This window comes from Salminus brasiliensis, chromosome 3, assembly GCF_030463535.1.
Source record: "Salminus brasiliensis chromosome 3, fSalBra1.hap2, whole genome shotgun sequence".
In the NCBI taxonomy this organism is placed as follows: Eukaryota; Metazoa; Chordata; class Actinopteri; order Characiformes; family Bryconidae; genus Salminus; species Salminus brasiliensis.
Genome location: NC_132880.1, coordinates 2,662,016 through 2,685,572, shown reverse-complemented (window position 1 = coordinate 2,685,572; position 23,557 = coordinate 2,662,016). Strand labels below are relative to the sequence as shown.

General features: G+C 43.4%; 1 protein-coding gene across 1 annotated transcript; it reads right to left on the bottom strand.

Annotated features, from left to right (window-relative positions):
- Positions 1 to 4,058: 4,058 nt before the first annotated feature.
- zc3h7ba (zinc finger CCCH-type containing 7Ba) lies at positions 4,059 to 23,264 on the bottom strand. The gene is made up of 23 exons (XM_072675164.1): positions 23,117 to 23,264; positions 22,278 to 22,374; positions 21,972 to 22,008; positions 21,553 to 21,750; positions 19,503 to 19,661; positions 19,184 to 19,264; positions 18,090 to 18,134; positions 17,959 to 17,995; positions 16,815 to 17,002; positions 15,812 to 16,133; positions 15,001 to 15,068; positions 14,794 to 14,896; positions 14,396 to 14,551; positions 13,829 to 14,034; positions 13,526 to 13,626; positions 13,022 to 13,203; positions 12,001 to 12,056; positions 10,844 to 11,097; positions 10,540 to 10,645; positions 9,391 to 9,499; positions 8,564 to 8,700; positions 8,049 to 8,218; positions 4,059 to 6,657 (listed from the first exon to the last, which is right to left on the bottom strand). The coding sequence occupies exons 2-23, from the start codon at positions 22,334 to 22,336 to the stop codon at positions 6,477 to 6,479; spliced, it is 2,955 nt and encodes a 984-aa protein (XP_072531265.1). The 5' UTR covers positions 22,337 to 22,374; positions 23,117 to 23,264; the 3' UTR covers positions 4,059 to 6,476.
- Positions 23,265 to 23,557: the final 293 nt, after the last annotated feature.

Here is a 23,557-nt window from a genome sequence, read left to right as displayed (position 1 = left end):
ATAACATTAGAATAAACCCAAATAAACATTAAGCCAGTGGTCAGTGAGAGTGTCTACCTGTAATTAAGTCTATATAACATTAGAATAAACCCAAATAAACATTAAGCCAGTGGTCAGTGAGAGTGTCTACCTGTAATTAACTCTATATAACATTAGAATAAACCCAAATAAACAAACACAGTGGTTAGTGAGAGTGTTTACCTGTAATTAACTCTATATAACATTAGAATAAACCCAAATAAACATAAACACAGTGGTTAGTGAGAGTATCTACCTGTAATTAACTCTATATAACATTAGAATAAACCCAAATAAACATTAAGTCAGTGAGAGTGTCTACCTGTAATTAACTCTATATAACATTAGAATAAACCCAAATAAACATAAACACAGTGGTTAGTGAGAGTGTCTACCTGTAATTAACTCTATATAACATTAGAATAAACCCAAATAAACAGTCAGTGAGAGTGTCTACCTGTAATTAACTCTATATAACATTAGAATAAACCCAAATAAACCTAAAGTCAGTGGTCAGTGAGTGTCTAACTGTTATTAACTCTATATAACATTAGAATAAACCCAAATAAACCTAAAGTCAGTGGTCAGTGAGTATATCTACCTGTAATTAACTCTATGTTTATTTGGGTTTATTCTAATGTTATATAAAGTCAGTGGTCAGTGAGAGTTTCTACCTGTAAAATTCAATATAACATTAGAATAAACCCTAATACACATAAAGTCATTGGTCAGAATGTGCTGTTGGTCAGCAAAATTATAGAGATGTTGGTCAGAAGAGCACAGGTTGGGGGCTGATCTTCTCTGTGGACTCCAGACACTGTATGGATTTGTTCAGCTCCTCCAGCAGCTCCACTGATTAACTTTAATGCAGGACCTGATTAGATAAACCAGGTGATGGATGGGATCCGGAAATTCTTCTCCCAAAATGGAGGGAAACGAAGCCACTGGTCAGTCAGAAGTTAGACAGTTAGACCTTTATTTTAGGCTCCTCTGCTCCATGTGTGAGGTGGAGGACGATCAGGACCATAGTAAAGCTGGTGTGGTCTGCAGGTCTCTTGCAGGGGATGGTTTATCAGCCACACTGACAGCAGCTCCAGGCTGAAGACACTTTTCACCGCTGGTGCTGGAGCAGCTTTTTTTTTTACCATACCCTTCCTTGCCAAGCGAGTGTCAAAACGTGCCCTCCTTCAACACCCCAACAGGCTGCTTTTATTTGGCTGATGGTACGAACTTGGCCTGCGGTTGTTCCAATGGCCAAGACCCATTCCCTTAAAACACATGGACAAAGACCTGCAGACACCTGTAACCCTTTTAGAAAAATATTTATTGGCATTATTTGGTCCAGAACTCGCTGTGGGTTTTGTAAAATACAGAATTACACTGAGGGCAAAACTAAAAACACAAAATACTTCCCCTCCCTTTCCTCCCCCACACTCAACTCATAGCCAGAAAACAGGCGACGAGAACGAAAGTCAGGGTCAGAACTGCTCTATGCAGCACTTTTGACCAGCTCTTTTGTCCAGATCTTCAGATGTTCTCTTCTCTACCCAGACAAATTCCCCACTCCCCAACTGTCCAACGGTCAAGGCAGAGAGCTAACTACAGATGGCAGATCAGGCTGGAGGGGTGTGGGGTTGATACCGTCAGAAAATCCAGGATGGCATCTTAGCACTAGCAACGCTCCCAACACTAAGAGGTGAAGTCAGCCTCCACCTCTTTTTTTAAACAGCCACCGATGCGGCGCTTTACACCCCCCCCCCCAGCTTTACCACACCAGCTAACAGGCACCTGTGCCGGCCAACATCGCTTACGAATGATGAGGGGAGAGAGCGCCACCTACCTACCCAGAGAGAGAGCACGTCCAGTTGTGCTCTCTCAGACTTCGGCTGGTGATGGCAAACCTGCATGACTCGGGGTTCGAACTTGCGACCCCTGGGGCATAGTGGCTGTGCATTAGGCCATTAAACCCTTAAAAAGCCCACTGACGGACCCAAAGTGTTATTACAAACGTCTATTACCAGAGAATAGCCCCACCAGTTTGTCCAGAAGTCCATGTAGTTACTGAGTAGTACACCTTAGTGTGTGATACGCCTTTTTGCGTTAAGGGGTTGAGTCACTTGGAGCCCATGAGAGAAAGGTCAGGTCTAACAGAAAGCCTAGGTCTGATTCATGGTGTGGTTTCAAAGAGCGTAATGGTTCACAGCTCTGCTCCTATAATGTTGGACTGTCCTCATAAACTGAACAAATCCCTAATAAATAAACAAATCGGTGACCATCAGGATCTTCCTGAAAACGACAAAAAATAAATTCAACAAAAACGACAAAAAAGAATGCCTAATTTTTTTTCCTTAAGAGAGCTTTTATGTCATCACCCTGTAGAGATCTGTTTTTATGATATATTTTTTATTATATACAGAGGAAGTGAAGGCAGACCACCACACGCCCCCTCCACCGCTCATTTTTCGCCATCTACCAACCCTGGAGAGAACTAGGCCAATTGTGCTCTCTCTGGGCTCAGCTGCCGATGGCCAAGATCAGATGCTGCTAGTGACCGCACCTTAGTCTGCTGGACCACAGGGGGCCCTAAAGAGGCTCTACATTTTTACTACATCACCAAGCCCTGTCTTGGACTGTAAGAGTTAAGAAGGTCAACCTCTAAAATGATCAGTTTAAAGAGCTGAAGTCAAATTTACTGTACTGTTAGTTATTATATTTTCCAATCTGAGTCATTTGAGCATCATAGCCTGCTTTTAGATGCTCATCCTACGTATCAGGATCAGCTAATATTAAACTTTTATCAGTAAAGAAAAAAAAGAAAAAGAAAAGGTGGTCTCATGGGGTCTCATCTCCATGTGGTCCATCTGCCAGACTGACCTATCTCAGTTAAACACTCCACTCAGTCCTCCATATTCTTCATCAGACCTCTCTATTTAGGGCACTCCGAGCCCCTGTGGCCCAAATACCGAGCGTGCTTTGGCCCCGAGAGGAGATGATTATTTGGGTCAGAGACAATTTGGACTGAATTAGACCACCAGTAACCTGACCACCAGACTGTCGGCTCTTTGGGTCTGCTGGCTCTACAGACATGCATTGAGCACGTTAGCAATGCCCACTTGCAGGCCACACCTGAAAGAAATGCTCTCTGGACAAGCTGTTCAGCAGCTAAGAGAGTGACAGCAGCTCAAACACAGGCCCCAGATCTAATATTCCTCATGATTTTGAGAGGATTATGATGTTGTAAGAAGACCCAGCCACACTCAGACATGTGGTCACGTGGGGCGCACATGGGTGGAATGGGTGACTTGGCGTGTTCCAGGTGGGCATGGGCTCAGAGTGGGGTGGTACATATGATGTGGCCTATTTGGGGAAGCAACAACACAACATGCCCACCTTAATCTTACATGGGCCCCGACTAGGCCTTGTATGCAGTGTAAAACCCAGATGGGGCCCATGCTTAACCCCTCCTGGTCCAATCACTGACCCTGATGTGCCAGTCTGTGCTTCCACGTTTCTAATTTTGTGCATTCAGACGTTCTGTTTTGGCACATTTTTATGGGTGCGTGGGTCCTAGGAGAAGACATGAATCTCTATTGGTTGATTTTGGAGTGACAGGACCTCTGAAAACTGCCCCGCCTACATCGCCATATTTGAAGTGTTTTCTAACATTGCGGAAGAAGCATGGTTTCACCTTGGTTAAGTGTTAACGGGTATTTTGGGAGGCTGTGCATGTGGATCAAACTCCGGCACATCTGCCTAGCTAAGCCAAGTGTTCTGCATGTTGAGAACTGCTGCATGACTGCTGATTTAACTCCAATCAATTAATCTGTTTGGTTCTGTCTCAGTAAAAGCCTGCAGAACTAGCGGTCCAGAATAACAGGGCTGCACAATATATCTTTTGTTACTCAGTATCGCAAGGCTGCGAAATGCAAACGAGCCCTCTAACCAATACTAGTGGTTTCTCCAAAGGAATCTGACCAATCACAGCTCAGGATCCAGTAGAGGATGTGGTTCAATAATAATAACAACACTAAACCCAAACGCTAAAGCAGGTCATTTTACTGACTCACTAATGTGTTTTAATATATCGCAACATGTATCATAATCATAATACACAGCTATATAACCGTAATACTGGTATTCTGCCCACATCACGTCAGACGTAATACAATAATAATAATAATAATAATAAAAAAAAAAAAAGTGAATTCTTGGTTTGAAATTGAAACACAGTTCAGAGACGCATTGAAAAGTACAGAAGTAAAGGGGGCTCTTGATTTGGGACTAAGCAGGGATGTCAGTACACAGCGGGAGACGCACATTCCTAATTAAACATGGGAAATAACGTCCTTGGCCGTTGGGACTTGGCACAGAAACAAGCAAAGGACAAGGCTAATACTGATTTACTGATTTCAAAAGGCACACTGATCACCGCTGAAGGCACCCTGCGGTTTGTATGAAGGCCTGAACAAGCAGGCCTTTTTAAAATCTTCATTTTTTGGTACTTGTTTCTAACCAACATGGAAGAAAATCTAGGGGTCTTTTTTTCTGACCCCTGAAACAACACCAATCTCAGGCTGTCCAGAAACACACAGATCAGCCATAACATCAACACCTCCTGCCGAATATTGACTCCACAAGACCTCTGAAAGTGTTCTTCAGACATTAGCAGCAGATCCTTCTTTAAGTCCTGTATGTTGTGAGGTGGGCCCTCCATGAGCATCGATGAGCCTTGGGCACCCATGTCTTGTCCCAGTCTTGGTTGTCTTTCCCTGGAGCACTTTTGGTAGGTTCTGACCATTGCATTCCAGGAACACCCCAAAAGACCTGCCTGAGGTTTTGGAGATGTTCTGACCCAGTCGTCTAGACATGACAGGTTAGTTCTTGTCAAAGTGGCTGAGATTCCTAGGCTTGTCCATTTATCCAGTTTATAACACCTTCATTACCTTCAAGAACTGACTGTTCACTTGCTGCCTAATGTATTCATCCCTTGGCAGGAGCCAGTGTAGATGAAGGTAATGAAGGTTACTCATTTCACCTGTCAGTGGTATTAATGTTATGGCTGATCGGTGTATATAGTGTTCTATAATGGGTTTCTGAAATGCACTACTCACCTAGAGTCACGAGACCCTACGGCATTTCAGCCGTATGTTATAGCAGTGTAATCGCAGCCGTCTCTCTAAGACGCATTAGATCCATTATCCTGATACTCAAGACGCATGAAGTGACCAGGTGTAGTGGATTTAAGTGACTGGCTTCTAGGCACTGATTAACCCCATTTGTTCTTATCCCCTATTGACGGTTTAACTGACCCCAATAGCAGGTTGAGGACGTGTTCGGGATGTGTTTTGACCTGGTCTTGGAAGTCCGAACAGTATAAACAATAAAGGAATCGCTTTAATTATGAACTGGACTGTAGTCCTCCCCCAACCACCCCAAGCCAATCGTCTCAATCTAACCAGGTTTAAAACTTTATACAAAACTACCTAATTTAACGGCGACAGCCTGCTGTCTCACAAGGCCTAAAACACGTGCCCCCTCCCCACCCCCATCTTGGTTTCTCGCCCGGCAGCGGGCTGGCATTTCTCGAAATCCGGCTCTTACAGTAAACAGGTCTGACCCAGACAGTGCATTGAAGGGAGATGCACGGGAAGACGAGTAGAACTGAAACTCATCCAGGTCTCATTAAGGCAGTTCAAAAATGGCTATGACCGAGTACCTGGGAGTTCTCAGTTCATGGTGTTGGGATCAAGGTGTTGGGATCGCTTGGTCACAATTGACAGTAAATGATTGTGTGAAGACAATGAAAGTACTCAACGCTTTTGCATTCATCAAATTTGGAGGTAATTAGTGCAAGTAATCTATAATACTTCATCTGACGGTATTCCTCCCTGAAGGTGCCGCTCATAGTGCTCATAGAGCAGTGTTTGGATGAGTGCCATCCCCTCGGATTCAGGTTCAAGCAAAGAATTGGAACAATTGGAAGCTGTTGATAAAAGCCACTGGCACAGGTGGGAAATCCAGGCCCAGAAAGTAAATAATTCAGCCCACTGCTTCAACAACAGCCAAGCTGCAGCAGAACCACCCCGGCAGCTGCAACAACATCACGGTCAGGAGTTTTTCAGGACTTTCTGGGCCTGGATGCAGTGTGTAGAGCTCTCCTCCAAGCATGCTGTGGCTCTCATACACAAGCAGCTCTCAAAAAGATGCAGGAGGTTGATTATGACATGGGGACTGCTAGAGGAACTGGTTATGGCAAAGCTGGAAGGAATGTGCGAAAAAATATTGTATATATATTAAAAAAGAAAAAAGAAGAAGCAAAAAGGCAGATAAATCATGTGTCAATCAGTGGAGAATAAGTGTGGCATAATACATGAATGGCAATTCAAAGCAAAAGATGGATAAGTGTGTGCACGTGTGTGTGTGTCTGTGTGTGTGTGTGTTTGCATGCGCACATTTGTTCAGTCTTGCAGGAGGAAGTTGTACTTCCCGAAGTCATTGTCAGCATGGGCGATCAGCATGTCGGCGCGAGCTTTGTCCAGCCTCCTCCGCAGGAAGTCACGCCTCTCATGCCATTCCTGAAGCTCCTCTTCACTGTGGGCGAAGTCGCAGCTCAGGCCTTCATCGCAGCCGGTCTGCAACCTGTCAATCAAATCAATCAAATTTAAGAATAAACAAACAAATAAGCAAATCATTTAAAAAGGGGCACCCTGAGAAGAAGGACTGAGAAGAAGCAAGACTCAGTAAGAGAAACTCTTAATATCAAGAGGAAGAACTACTGAAAAGAACCAAGACCAGGTTTTTCATATTGAGTCGTGGTTCTTCTCAGTAGTTCTTCCTCAAGTTCACTGGAAATGCTTCTTTTTGACTCTTGGTTTCTCTCCATCGTCCATGAGGAAGAACCACTGAGAGAAACAAAGACTCCCCAAAAAAGGTAATAAATAAATGAATAAATAAATAAAAACAATGAGGAGGAACCACTGAAAGAAAAAATCCAAACAAAACACAGAGAAGAATCAAGACTCTGAAAGAGAATTTTCTTTATAGCATGAGGAAAAACTACTGAGAGAAACCTAGACCCAGAAGGAGAAATTTTGTAAGAACATCATGAAGAGCCACTGAGAGAAACTGATACTCAAAAGGAAAAACCTCGGTAAGATCATGAGAAAGAAAGGCTTTGGGTCTGCAGCAGAGAGAAGAACAGCAATAGGAGGAGCACAAATGTAGACAAACTGGAAGAATAAATGAGGTTGAATCAGGTAAATAAATAAATAAATAATAATAATAATAATAATAATAATAATAATAAAACACCCTGTGCTGCAATGGCTGGCGCTGGAAGCATATCAGAAAAAGCTGGAAGTAATCTAGTGAACTACGGGCCGTGTTTAATATAGAGAATCAAAAATAAATGGGAACGTTGTTGTGTCAACAAAAGAAAATAGTCAACCAAATGAGCATCTCATCGCTGCCTGAGAAAGCCCATTATGTCCAAAAGAACCACTTCACTGTTCTATTAACACTTTTTATCTAATTATCATAAAACCTCCAGGTGTCTGGAGCTTCGTTTTTTTGGCTTGCTGAATTTCTAAAAGCTCAGGGGACGTTAAGAGGGAGCATTAGCGGCATTAACTGCACTCGGGCCTGTACTGCTTACATAATGCATTAATGAGGTTGGCAGCACACTGAAAACAAAAAGCCCTGCAATTCTCACCTCAGTGCCAGTGACACTAATTAAATCCTGTCTCTCTCTAGTCTTTCTAGCCCTGGCGAACGTGCAGAAAAGCTTTGCACATAACAACCCATAATAGACCTTTGAATAGTGTATGATATTGAGCTGATAGGAAAATGGTCACCAATAGCGACCTCACTACACGATACTATCAGTTGGGTGCAAGTTTCCTCGTTCATGAGCAACGTTAGCCGTTAGCATAGCTCCAGTGCACAACCACAGACATCAAGATGGTCTTGGCCAATCCACTGTATCTGAGCTGAGGGGGGATGTTAGGCTGAGGTTCATAGGGTGCGTGTACCTGGGGCAGAGAGCAAAGTAATGGCCAGGGAAGCGGTGTGTCCAGGTAAGGCTCTCCTCCTCCCCCGCTCCACTCAACACACGGTCTTTGTGGCGCTCAGACGAGATGTGCTGCTTCCACTGACGCTCACTGTTACTGTGTTTACCACAGAGCCGGCAGTGGAACCCGTCCTGACAGACACAGACACATCGGCAGGGTTTACAGCCTCTGTAGCTAATGAACGGAAAACACTCCATATTTAAGAAACAAACACACAAACCCGTTCACACTTGTACTAACACTCATCAAACATAGGCTCCTCTGAGAAGCTGCTTAAAAGATCTGAAAACAACAGTAATCGATGCAGACCTTGCCAACTGTGAAGCATGAGGGTGGAAGTTATATGCTGCCAGTGGCAATGGCACAACTGCACATGTAGAGGGAAGAACGTATTCTGCAAAAGCACCCTGGAGCCAGATATCACACCATCTAAAAAAAAAAAAAAAAAGCACACACCACACACACACACAACTCACCATAGGTTCAGCGAAGTCAGTGGGCATGGTGATGTGCTTCTCCTCTACTGACTGAGGCGACAGAGGCGTGCCATTGGAATGCTTGTTATGACTGTCCGTCGTCAGCCATGCGTCATAGACCTGCTGCAAGTCCCGCACTACAAAACAGACGAACCAGACAGTCAGATCTGCAACAGCAGACATCTACAAACACAAACATCACTAAATTTCCACATTGTGCGTCAGCTCGCCACTGATTGGCTGAGATCTCAGAGAACACTGATACTGCCAACACAGGGGTACTGTTCCTGACTGCCTTGTCTTCTTATGTAATAGGTGCCATGAATACAGCCTTATGCTAGTCACTACAAGGCTGCTCAATCCTGGTCCTGGAGATCTAGCACCCTGCAGTTTAGCTCCATCCCCAAATCTAACACACCTGATCCAGATAATGAAGGCCTTCAGGAGCAAGAGAACATTAGAGTCAGCTCTGTTGGATCTGAACTCTTCAGGGTGGTAGATCTCATGAGCAGCCCAACTGCTAGTCTGAGTATTCTTGGTCAAATGATTTTCTAAGTGAAAATGACTATAAAAATAAAGGAAAAAAACAAAACAAAAACCAACCAAAAAATATGAACTATGTGCAAAAGTAATCACACATTTGTATTCTGTAGAGGTTTTGTTTAATTATACTTATTTAGAAAATCAACATGTCTAATTTGACCAGACCAATTTTTGAATACGATCGCTTGCTAGACACAAGCAATTATATGAGGAACCCTACTTAATTAATACATTAAATTAATGAATTAATTAATGCATTATATATAAACACAGTTAAAACTCACAGCCAGTGTTCTTCATGTAGGTCCACAGCTCTTTCTCCTCAGGGCTGTGTGCAAAGGAACAGTTCCCAATGTAGTGGCACTTCTTCTGCTTCAGCATGTGCACACAAATCTGCAGGACACACACACACACACACACACACACACACACACACACACACACACACACACTTTATCATTACTGTTAAAGGAGCCATTTAGAAACGTTTTACTACTTACAGACTCAACCTCAATTATGAGACCCAGTAGGATCTCTGTGGCCAGCGGTACTTTTATGATCTAATAAATTTAGATTTTTCTAATTTATTGAAATAAGAGGTTTTATTACTTCTAAGTTTAAGTTTAGCTTTGAACTGCAACCAAACAATTTAAACCCAGTAACATTTAGAGACAGTTGTCATACCAGACAGTGTTATACTGAAGGAGTCCCTGTCAAACTGCAGTTAGCTGGAGGTAGCATTAAACTCAGCGAGGGGAAATTACACTATGTTGCAGCTAGTTTGGTGCTTTACAGGCAGTGGTATATACATGCAGTACTGTATCGACTGTATCTCAATCACAGTATTGATTATTAATTAATAGTTTAGATGTAAAGGTTGGTGTCAGACAGTGGTTTATTTAGTGTTGTTTAAACTCTGACCACTAGATGGCAGTGGTGTACTCTTCAGATCTCACTGTTCTGATTGGATAAAGTCAACTTTTCTGAATTCTTTTATGCAGGTGGTGGTGCATTTTTTATACTATGACAGTTTTCCTATAATTTGATTTAATTAAAAACAAAACAAAAAAATAATACAATGTATTGAACGGTAACCCCTGTATCCTGATAGGAATCGCATTGCCAGGTTCTTGCCATTACACAGCCCTACTGCATATGTCTGCGATTAGATTCTTCAACTACAGTTATATACAGTCACTGTTGCAAAAACCTTGCATCTCCATTTTTGCCTCTCCTCTACAAAGTAAAATCTTTTCACACTGACTTCCACTGAAACTTCAGAAAGGCTTTTCTTTCTCCTGTAAAATTTTTGCGTGTAAGTGCTGATATTATTTGTCAGATTTTGTAATCAAATATGTTAAATTAAACAGGGGGAAAAAAAAAATAATAAAAAAAAAATCAGAAAAGACATAAGGTCCAGTCCAGAGACTCACATCATACTGCTGAGGATAGGTCTTCGCAAAAGGCAAAGGTCGCACGGTCACCCACTTCTCTCTGTCCAGAGACTTCACTAAAAGCACTCGTCGTTCCTTAGTCCAGCTAAAAAGAGTGAATGAGTGAGTGAGTGAGAGAGAGAGAGAGAGAGAGAGAACACCGAGAAAATGACCATCACAACTTTCTCACTGGTGTGGTCAGAACACCTCAGACAGTTCCTCTGATGACCATCAAAGCGTCAGGCTCTAGATCTTATATACAAACTACAGGAAGAAGCTCTGATTGGCTGAATGTAGTGTGTACCTGTGTCTGGCTTTAGCACTGCAGTATTTTTGCATTTTGTCCGGCTCGCTCATTAGCCCGTCCTTCCAGCACTGACCACAGACAAACTTCATCACCAGTCGCAGGTCCTTCAGCGCTGACGCGTCTCCTGCCCCAGCCGCTGCACTGCCACTCACTGGAACAGGTCCGGCTTTGCCGTTCGTCTCCAGCCCTTTGCCCGTCCCCTCGCCTTTGCCTATAGTGCCGTTGGTCTGAGATGGAGCCGGGTTCCCTGGCTGATAGAAGTACAAACACAGCAGTTCGATTTTGCATTGCGAAATGGAAGCTTACATACATACATTGTGTGTCCAAATGTTTGTGGACACCCCTTCTAATAAATGCATTGAGCAACTTTACGTTGACACAAATGTGCCAATGCACGCGCACACACACACACACACACACACACACACAGCTCTACCCCTGTGGAGGAGTGCCGTCAATAGAACTGGACTTTCTGGAGCTGATAATAAACATGAGGCTTTTGGCACCATGCTGCCTAATAGCCAGATGTGGGCTAGAGGGGTATAAAGCCCCCCAGCATTGAGCTGTGGAGCAGTGGAAGAACTGTGTTCTCTGGAATAATGGATGATGCTCCATCCAATGCTTTTAGGATGATGCGTACTTGTGATCATCCAACATCCTGAATTACTAATACTCTTGTTGCTGAATGCAATCAAATCCTCACAGCAATGCTACTCCAAAATTCGATAGAAGGTCTTCTTCCCTGGACAGTAGAGACAGTTACTCCAACAAAAGCAGGATAAACTTGATTTGTGAAAGAAACAATGAACGATCAGGTGTCCCAATACTTTTGTCTTTGTTTGTTACAGTGTAAGTTATATAACCACACATACACATTTTCACTTTTTCACATGATGGCAATCTGCCAGTTGTTCTTTGCATTGTGTCAAACTTGCATGACGAATGGACCAATAGAAACGCTCCAAAATGACTTGGAATCAAATCTTTTTACATTGACTTCCATTGAAAGTTAAGAAGGTTTTTTCCTTCTCCTGTAAAGTCGCCATTATTCACATCCACACAGAAGGCAGCAGTACTGACAGCTCTGCGGCAGGGAGACTGAGCCTGTCAGACAGATGGAGATCAGTGACTGTGCAGAGAAAGGAGCAACTTACTCTCTGTTTGTGCCAATGCTTCTTAGACTCCTGCACGATCTCCTCATGAGTGGTGCCTACAAACACACAAATACAGCTGGGATTACGGTGCCCCCTGGTGGCTTAATAATCATGGTTCGTTACTCTCAATCTCCACAAAAAGCAAAACATACTGCATATGCATGTGCACGTACACTTTAGGCACCTGTGAAAATAATGAAAAAGCTCCTTAATATACCAATATTAGAATAAATACTAATCATAACACTCCTACTGAGAGTGGTAGTGGTGGTGGTTCTCCATCACTGTTTTCATCATTAGAACATCTCCAAAGTTCTCCTCTCTCATGGAGTCTAGTATTATTTAGAGTTCTCCTCAGATCAACACCTGGTTTGGTGGTAAATCAAGGCTTAATGATGGTAAATCAGGTGAGCTGCTGCTGCTGCTGCTGCTGATGGAGTTGAACACATCCTCCACGATGTGCTGACTGGACTGGGGGGTGTCCAGGAGAACCCTGGAGGGACCGAGCTCTGTTCTTCAGACTAGCTCACCGACAAGATCTCACTACTTACTTTCTTCAGAATGAGAAGCTCTTGCTTCTCCTTTTTACTGGATTTATGTTTACCTGCTTTATCTGTTCTGATGAGATCTGGAGCTTCTACAGTAAAAACTCTCACTGCTGAGAGACAACTGTAAATTAGGGGCCTAAAACCTCTGCACTGTACTATACTGTATGCCTTTTTGGCTGCAGATGAATGTATAAATGTTGGATGAGTCCAGAATGGTGGTTTAATAGATGACAAATTAAATAGAAAGCTGTGAAACCTCAAGAATGAATGAAATTAATATCTCATCTAAATTAATTGCATTTTTATTCATTTTATGCTCTTAATACAGTCAGGGACTGCTATGGCCACCTGACCAGGGTCTAACTTAATGATCTTCTGTAGAACAAAAATGACTTATCTGTGAAAACAACAACGTGTGATCACAGACATTTAAAGGTGTGTGTGTGTGTGCGTGCGTGTGTGCGTGTGCCTACCATGGTCCTTCTGCAGTATCCAGCACTCCAGCTCAATGAAAGAGTGAGCAAAGGAGCAGCTGTTCTCACGCTGGCAGCCGTAACGCAGCTCATGACGACAAACATCAAACTGGCACAGAGGGCTCAGCGGCCTGACCTTACTGTAGCAGATACTGCTGCTCTTCACCACGTGAACCAGACACCTGAGGAGAGCGAGAGGAACAGAGAGAGAGAAAATGAGAGAGAGAGCGAGTGCTTCAAACCTAAGGAGAGAGATACACTCCCATTTTAAAAGTTTATATTAATCCTAATATTTATTATTCAATAATAAGCCACACAGCTGGAAAACACATATATTCTCCTGAATATATATATATATAAATAAATCATGTTTACACACCGTTAACCTCTCTTTATCTGTTAGAATTTAAGGCTGTCTCTGTTAAAATTGCTGTTACTGTAAAACTATGGACTGTGGAAATATTGCAAACTGGGATGACTGCGGACAAACAAACAAACACCAACTTGTTTTTGTCGAACTGATGGTGAGAGACCACATTGGAGCACAAGCATGGATTCTCCTTAAAGCGCTTACTGATGATCCTGGGCTTACTGTCAAAACACTCCTTCTCACACACACACACACACACACAAAGAGAGAACACACATGGTATTAGTGAATACGTTGAATAAAGAATAATAAGAACAATAATGTGAGTGTGAGTGTGTGTGTATGTGTGTGTGTGTATGCGCACAAGGCATAAGGACGTGTGTAAGCAGTAGGGTGTAAACCAGGAACAGGTATTGTTTGTGTGTGTGTGTTAGTACCTCACAGAGGAACATGAACATGCCATTGTGTATATTCAGCAGTCTGAGGACACTCAGTGCTTGTCTCTGATTGGTGGAGAGCGGGTTGAAGAGCAGCTCCCTGGTCAGCAGGCCCCGCCTCTCCTGTGTCCACACATCAATCTCTTCCTGACAGTAAGCGAATGTGCAGGCCTCACCGTATTGACACTCCTGCCGCTCTAAAACCTCTAAACACACACACACACACACATAGTAAGAACATACACTAAAAAACTGGTCATCTGAAATATGACACCCGCACTTAAAGAAGCATTGTGTTGTGTTTTTTTTGCTCAGGGCTCCCCCTACAGGTAGAGAGTGCAATTCAATGAAGAGAAATTGCGCTTGGAGCACCCCATCCCTTTTGCGGCACTCATAAATGTACATGTCCATTCCATAATCTGATCATAAGCACAGACTTCTGGATGTCTGGTCATCAGATTACGGAAAGTAATCAGTTTCCTAACAGGGTCGTCGCTTTAACTAAGACTTGGCAGTAAGTGACCTTCATCGGACTTCATCAGTACTTTGACGGAGCCAGTAGCTCACCTTTGCACAGCACATAGGCTCCAAGGAAGTTGTTTCGGGTTGGTCGGGGTCGGACTCGTCTCCAGGGATTGTCCCCTTTTCTCCTGCACAGCAGAATGTCTTTCTTACAGCTATGAGCCAAATCAGTCCTGAACTCTCGATCCAGCACTCCAGGACCTGAACAGAAGAGAGTACAATTACTACTACTACTACTACTACTAATAATAATAATAATAATAATGATAATAATAATAATAGTCAATAATACAAACAGACTTTTATGTCCATGTTGCCTCAAACCCTTATAGGACACAGATTACCATAAAGGTGAGTTCACAGTCAAGATGAGGGGAAACGCTCCCAATATCAACATACCACACAGAATGAAACGATAAGACACATGTGGGTGGATAGTTTACCTATGCGTATAAAACAGGCTGAACAGGCTTGGTCGAAGTCATGTGTGTGATCAAGAGGATTTTTAGATAGCTGGGACAGGGTGGATGCCACCTGTCCGTTCTGCTGAAAACACAAACACCCTCTGGTTAGATGGAAAAGGATCCTTGCTTAAAGAGCACAGTCAGACAACACTGCAGACACCAAAAAGAGGAGAGAACAGGACTCACGGTAGAGCTGCAATCTGATGAGCTTCTGATCTTCACTGGAGGGAGAAAACTGTGGGAGATCTTACCACCTGAAGAGAATTAGAGCAAAGAGTATATCAACAGGGCTGGACACACTGCATGTCCACATGTTTGTGGACACCCCTTCTGATGAATGTATTCAGCTAGTTTAAGTTGCACCCACTGCTGACACAGATGTGCATTTGCGCACAGATACAGCTTGTCTAGTCCCTGTAGAGAAGTACTGGCAATAGAATAGGACTCTACGGAGCAGATCAACATGAACCTATTGGCACCATGCTGCCTAATGTCAGGCGTGGGCTAGAGGGGGGTATAAAGCCACCAGCAGCATTGAGCTGTGGAGCAGTGGAAGAGCTGTGTTGTCTGGATTGATGGATGGTGCTCAATCAGATGCCTTTGGGATGAACTGGGATGAAGTGGGATGGTGATCATCATCAAACATCCTGACCTCACTAACACTCTTGTCGCTGAATGCAATCAAATCCTCCCAGCAATGCTTCTCCAAAAAGTATTATTTTTCTCTACCCTGGACAGTAGAGACAAATAATCTATTTTAATATCCTTCATTAAAAAAGAAACAATGAATGAGCAGGTGTCCCAATACTTTTGTCTATATAGTATATAGATATATAATTGTCTCTAAATATTATGTGTATTTGTAACTATCAGTGCAATACCTAACTTGTAGGTAGGAAGTTTAATTAACTGCTTAACTTGAAGAACCTTCTTCACGAAACAGCTCCCACCCAACCTCCCTCCTCCCAGGACCACTGAGCGGTTCTAAAACACTCACCAGGCAGAGTGAACTCTGACAGCGAGTCCAGCCCGTCTCCTCCCACCACTAGAGAGGGCTGCTGAGCTGCAGAGCACTGTGAGGGGGCCTCCAATGGGGAGAAGGAATCCAGCACATCGAGGAGCCTGGTAGGAGGGGGTGCGGGGTCGCGGCTGGGTTCAGGGAACGAGTCGAGAGCGTTCAGCTGACTGACTGCAGATGGAAAAAACGCAGGGGGGAGGTGGGGGGAGGGAGCAGGGAGGCGAGGGGAAAAGGACGGCCCCAAACCCATCACATCACCCACAGGAACATGAGTGGGAACCACGCTGCCTTTAGAGGGAGTCTGTGTGAGAGAGAGAGAGAGAGAGTGTAAGCATTATCAGCATCTTTCTAACCTTGAAGAATAAAGTCACAACTGTAGACATTTGATAGAACGCCCCCTAGTGGTCAATCTGTCTGCAGAATAGAAATAGACCGGTTGAATACTTGTTTACAGGTTTACATCAGAAACCAGAGACGTTACGGTGTGTTCATGTCCACAATATACAAAGAAAGAACAAGTTAGCATGAGCTGCTATGTTCTCAATTGCTGTATAAAAGACATACAGGGCTTTCATTCTTGTTGGATGAGCTATATTTTTCCCTAAGCAAGTCAGAGTGAACTTTTAACACCAACAACTAAAAAAAATAAAATAAATAAATAAAAAAAACCTTTGATGCAACTTCAATAATGAGGCATCATGTTAAAACGGTAGCCACTCAGGGTACTGCAAAATAAGGTTAAATTAACATCTGGCTAGCGACTACTTAGCACAGTTTGGTGCATAAGCTTCTATTACTACTTAGCTACCTACACCTAGCTAAATTAGCCTTGCAGCTTCAGTGCAAAGCTTCAGATAACAAACCTTCCCCATAAACAGATACTTTCATATGACTGCATTTGTGGTAAAGGACAAAGAAACCGAGAGCTGACATATCTAGACACACATATACTGCACATGGCCATTCCTCAAACATCACTCACCAGTGGAAGCTCCTCCTGCTTAGAGATGCAGGAGTCCAGCAGAGTGTCCAGCTCGTCTCCCATCAGCTCACAGTCTCCCAGCGGCTCTGAGACAGGCACCGACAGAGACACGTCCAGGGGGTCCTCACAGGCATCGCTCACAGGAACCGGAGCAGGCAGGACAGGAGATACACACTCGGGTAAGCCGACTGAAAGAAAAGGTTAAATAAATAAATAAATAAATAAATAAATATTCCAATTGAGAAAATCGAGGTAAAAGCATATACTATAAACTATATACACCTAGCATTATTAGCGATGGAATGCTGGTTTGGATGGGAATTGGGCTCAGGCTGAAAACGCATCCAGTTCTGACCCACGTCTGTCTTTTGAAAGCCTGCCTTTGCAAAGCTATTAGATGGAGCCACTGAGACAAAGGACTTGAGAAGTCAAAGCTGTACAGTGTGTTTGAAGCCCACGTTTTCTGACCTGGGCAGCCCAGAAAATCTGACGGGGTCTTATTTCACACATAGTTAGTGGGTTGGGAGGCACTCGAGATTCCACAGATGTATATACTGCACTCTAATCACACTATTCTAGAAATCTGGGACCTGCTTAACCTCACTCTGCTGGCCCTCTAGTGGTCAATCTGCCAGATTATTATTTTTTTTTTGACTGTCTTAAAGGAGTTACGGTGCATGCATGTCCATGCTACACATAGTAAAATAGATGAGTGTGAGCTGCTATGTTCTCCATCACTGTATAAAAGAAGAGCTTTCGTTCTTGTTGGATGCGCTGTATTTTTCTAAGTGCGTACTATGGGACGTACACTGCTTTTAATGTGTTCTCCTTCACAAATTCAAAAACTTCTGACACCAATGCAAATAAAACTGGATAACTCCTGGGCTTTTCTAGATCACATTCATTGCTTTTTATGTATATGTTTTAACTGCTACTGTGGAAAAACAAGGTTAAAGCAACGGTTTGGGAAAATTTTCTAATTTAGGGCAGCATGCATTAACTGAACTGCTTTAATACAAGCAACCTGTACATCACTTTTGTGGGTTGGCAGGCACTGCAGATACCAGATGTATGTACACAAGCGCTTACAATGTGAGATTTGCATAATGTGTCCCCTTAATAAACAAATACAATGCAAACATACCTGCAATATCACTCAAGGTATCCATCCCATTAGATATCTGTGTGTTAGAGAGAGAGAGGGAGGTTGAGGAGATGTGGGATCCACTGTCTGGCAGCATTATTTCCACAAACCAAAGCAGGAAAGAGTCTCACCGGCTCTAGAGAAGGTAGACTGTCCCCACTGTCGTCTGCTACAGCCTGGCAGCACAACAGGAAAGAAAAGATCAGACGGCACATCCTACCCACTCCAGTAAATTACAGACTGTCCAGAACCTCTCAAAGGTCTGCACACACCTACTCATGAAGGTTTTTGTGCTTTACAGTGAAGAGATTTAACCTGTGAAATAACCCACACCAGATTGGACATGGAGTGAGCAGGCAAATCAGACGCCAAATCAAATCCAAACTATCTTCTATTTTAGATCTTCAGAGTAGTCCCCTTTTGCCCTGATGCAGCTTTACACACCCTTGGCATTCTCTCAAACAGCTTAATGAGGAGCCACCTGAGATGCTTTAAACAGGATGGAAGAAGTAAACTGCAGACTTTAAGCACTGAAGCATTAAAAAAAAAAAAAACAAGGCAAAAAAAAAAAAAAAAAAAATTGATCTACACCAACGAGCCTAAACATCGTGCCTAGTCTGCTGCTGTTCCTCTGCAGGGCACCAAAACAGCTCCAGCAGGTCCTTCAAGTTCTGTACAAGCAGACGTCTTGTTCCATCGAATCCCACCAGGTCATCCATGTAATGGCAAAGAAAAACAGGACTCATCCAATCAGGCCACCTTCTTTTATCGCTCCAAAGGTCCATTTCTGACGCTCACGTGTTCACTGTAGCGGTGGACCGGCGTTAGCATGGGAACTCCGACTGGTCCGTAACTACATAACCCCATACACAGAAGGGAGCTCTGAATTGTAGGGAGCCCCAGTGTAGTGTGCTTAATCTGGCAGAGTACATGAACGAACATGCTAATATATATAAAAAATATATACATATTTAAATGTTAACTTCAATTTTACTAGGATATTTTTAATAACTTAATTTTAAAGCAAACACAGAAAGACTTGGATGTGTATTTTCCTAAGTAAGACAGTTGAAGTGACAGTGTTTTTAGCCATGTTAGCCTAGCATCTCCTATTCTAAACTAAAGAATCACCAGTCAGATATCAAACATGTTTTAGCAATATCAGTCATAAATCATGATCCTTAGATTTTTCACCAAACCCCTAATGTAACTCTACAGTCCTAACCTGCAGGCCGATGTAGGCTTTGCGGGTTTTCAGTTCCAGTTTGCCGGCCAGTTCCTGAGCAAGCTCGCTCACTTTCTTATCCTGATGACACAAGAAAACAAACAGCCATAAAACACACCCACCAGTTTAGCAGGTGAAACTGAAACTGCTCACCGTCTGAGCACTTGACAGCTAAAGAACCAAGTCGAAAGGCCTTAATAAAAAATAAGAGATTCAAGGCTTTCTTACAGAAACCAGACACAAACATTAAGAATGGCAGCAGTACTTTGTCAGGTTTTGCGTTTTTCACGTGTTATTAACCCTTTCTGAGCGTATTTACCTGTGGTGAAGTGAGCAGGCAGACGGTGCTGCACTCGTAAGCCTCCTTCAGTTTGCCCAGCTCCTTCAGACACACCGTCTTCCTGTACAACGCCCTGCCGCTGTCCTTACACACACTCAACGCAGCGTCACAGTCCTTCACGCCCAACTCAAACTCACCCTGAGACACACACAAACACACACCGCAGATCAGACAAGCAGAGAGTCAATAAAGGGCTTCATTTAAAACGTTTCTGTGACTGATCAAGGACCTGTTTTCAAACTCCCATCACTATTTCTTATAGTGTCAATAAAGACAGTTCAATTATTACCCAGCGTACACTGCAGCTCTGTACTGCCTGCACTGAAGTGCTGCTGTTTTTTTATTTATGTGAGGATACTCATCAATTTGGAAAATCTGGGGGCTCCAAGTGGACTAAGGCGCTGCCAGTATGATCCGAGGACTGCTAGTTCCAGCCCGGACTGCTTTCACCCTGTTCTTTAATGGTCAGGACCCCACAGGACTGACCACCAAAGGGTCGGCATGATTTGGGTGGTGACACTGACTGTCATGGTGGGGGCAAGTGTGTGTGTTGCGCTGGTGGTACGATCAGACACAGCAGTGCTGCTGGAGTGTTTAAACGCCATCACGGCTGAACTGACAACAGTCCACCAACCAGAAATGTCCTGTGGGCAGCGTACCAAACAAACTGCCGAGCAACAGAGAGAGGGAGACCATGTCTCTGACTTTACATCAACAAGGTGGACCAACTAGGTTGGAGTACTGTCTAATAGAGAGTGGACAATAAGCTGGGTCAAACAACGAGTCCTTCCTGACAGTATCTCAAACAGAAGCTGGTTGGAATCTCTTTTTATTATGACTTATCTAAAACGGTCCACTCTCAGGGTCAAGAGAGAAGCTGCAGACATAAACTACTCCGTGAATCCCCCCTTTCTTTATATGAATTATTATTATTATTATTTATTATTTTAACACATTTTTATTTTAAATTATTGCTTATTTGGATCCAGATGCTTTCGTACTAAATAAGGGAAAGGACACAGGGGTCATTCAACTGTAATTGGGCCTCTTTTACAGCACTGCTGACTGCACTTGTTAGTCCAGAGCAAGACAAGACAGCCACTATTCACTAAAAGTGTTGGACACAGATGGAATTTGGCCTCCGCCTTTAACCCATCCTTGTTGTGAACACACACACACACACACACACACACACACACACACACACACACACACACACAGTGACGATGAACACACATGCCGGAGCGGTGGGCAGCCATTGCTGCGGCACCCAGGGAGCTGAGAGGGTTAAGGGCCTTGCTCAAAGGCCCAACAGTGGCAGCTTGTCATCAACAGCCCGGTGCTCCAACCACTGAGCCACCACTGCCCCGTCCAATCCTTTTCTTGAACTCAGCATGACTCTGGTGAACACCTGCCTGTTCAAAAAGCAGCCAGATCTTCATTTGTTGCTGTGGTTTAGAATGAGGTATGACTTACTTTGGTCTATAAACACTGAAAACTGGAATGATGGGGCAGCCACTTTTACCTTAGAAGAAGTAGGTGGCATCACGTTACCTTAAATTTTAAAATAAGGTCTAACCTTACCATTTTACCCAAATATTCACTTTATTTTTGTAGCTTTTCAAAGGATTTCTGTCATGTATTAACCTCAATGAGGTTGGTGACAATCCAAGTCAATTATAAATTAGCAGCGTTAGCCTAGCATGTTCCAACAATCTAAAGCAAAGAATCAAATATCATATCAAACAATCCTTGGCATCGGAGGTTAGCGATAATTTGATACTTTGCCAAACCAGGAACGTCCGGAAACCCTCGTTATGCTACGTTTAAGAACGTGGCCTTTTGCACTGCGTAGGCTGAACACTACAACACAATGACCCCTGACCCACCTCTCACCAGAGCCAAGCAAGCGAACTTTTCCTCAGGGTATTCACTGATGTTTCCAGGTTGTCCAGAACCACAGGAACCTTTACGCCCGAAAGCACCAGAGCTATCCGAACAGATCAGCGTTCTCTTTGAGGAAACTCACCATGTTATGGTGTGCTGCAGCCCGGTTCACGTACAGACTCTCCAGCAGCGCCGCGGGGACCTCCACTCCTTCTGCATGGGCGTAGTTCGCTACACTGACGCCCTCGCTAAAGTGGCCACGGGCCAGCATCCACTCCCCCTCTCGAAACGCTGAGTTTCCCTCGTCCAATAGGTTGCACACCAGCTGCATCAGGAAGCCCTGAGAGGTGGGAGGAGGAAAAGAGTGACAAAGGGAGGAGAGGAGTGAACAGAGCAACCTTCAACTCTAGGAAATGTCTTCAGTCTTCAGATATAATTAATAAATACTAATTCATGCAAAAAGATGTGATGTGATTTCACAGCACTGTTCATTAAAACATCTCCAAAGCTCTCGTATTTATCAATGCTTTAGTATTGAGCCGGCACAAAGACAAAGCCCACCTCATAGTCGTCCGGGTCAGGGAAAGGCAGAGAGGACCTGAAAACACAAGCCACAACAGGTCATTACTGCCGGACACAACAATGGGCAATATTAATAAACACTGATCAGCTGCAGGTTTCATCACTAACAGTGTAATTAGACTGGCTCAATTAGATGAAGAGCAGCAGATGTCGAATACAAATCACCGTATTCAGTACAGAAGAGGATCTGAATAGTAGTCTTTGATTACATGTATCGTGATAGTATTCACACCATATCGCCCAGCCCTAATGGCACTGTACAGACAGTGAGGACGCCTCGCTTACTGAATGAAGGCCAGCGCCCTCTGGATCTCCTCCTTGCGCTTCTGTCTGTCCGGGTTCATGGCAGCTCATCAGGCACAAGCCAGGTTCCTGGAAGAACCTGAAAGCGAAAGGATTATAGAGGTTCACTTAAAAAGGGCCGGACTATTTATATAATTTATTTATAAAGGGCCGGTTTACTATGTCAGTCAGTATCGGTTCACCGTTTAGGTCAACTAAGACTTTCTCTTTAGTTACTTGGTCAGTATTTGTTCACTACTACTGTATGAATAGTGAACAAGTACTGTCTTTTGAGGAGGCCTACTTGTTCACCAGCTCAGTCAGTGTTTGTTAACTATTTAATAATGATCAAATACTTTTCAAATTTTTTTCTGAGGACTTGTTCATCATTTAAGTCAGTATTGATTAGTGAACAAATACTAATCAATACCCCCCCCCTCCCCTCTGGAGCACATCAGCTAGCTAAAGCTCCAGCAGCTCCAATGATGAGGCAGAGCACTTCCTTCCCGGAAGACGGAGGTCTGACTTACCAGCAGGGTCTCACATATAACTGTATAGCTACACACACACACACACACACACACACACACACACACACACACACACACACACTTTCGAAAGTAGCATATCGGTTTAGGTGTACAAATGTGACAGAACAGGACTATACCCAAACCAAAAAGAGTAATACCAAGTAATTAAGGCCGGATATGGTCAAACTAACCGCAGCACTAAAAAAATAACAGGGTAAAGCAGCGAAAATCCAACTTCCAGCTAAGCTAACTAACCAACTCTCAGCAGTCCAGCCGAGATTACCGCGTTAAACAGCGTGACTCCGAACTCACCTGTGCCACAGAAACGTTAGAGCACACTCAGGAACCTTAAAGTGCTGCTGCTTTTACAGTTTAATGCTCAATTCTCTGTAAAAGCCAAGAATTGTGTGCCTCAGTGCGAGTGCTAGCTGGCTAGCTGGCTAACTAACTATGCGGAACATGTGTGGGTCCTCCGAGCGGAGGGGCGCGGCTGCCCGGTCCTAAAGCTCGCAGTGTTCAGGGAGCAGCAGGGCCGCCAGCTGCGCTGCTTTGTGGGAAGATGATTATTAATATATTAATATTGTACATCACGATAATTAACTAACATTTTGTCACGCTTTACGTTAGTATCACAGTATTTTTGCAGTTCGCTATAATTTGGTACATTTTTTTTGGTTATATTAATTTTGAATAGTTAGTAAATGCAAAATAATAATAATATAAAGTAATTTTAGGAACATTTATATTGTTTTA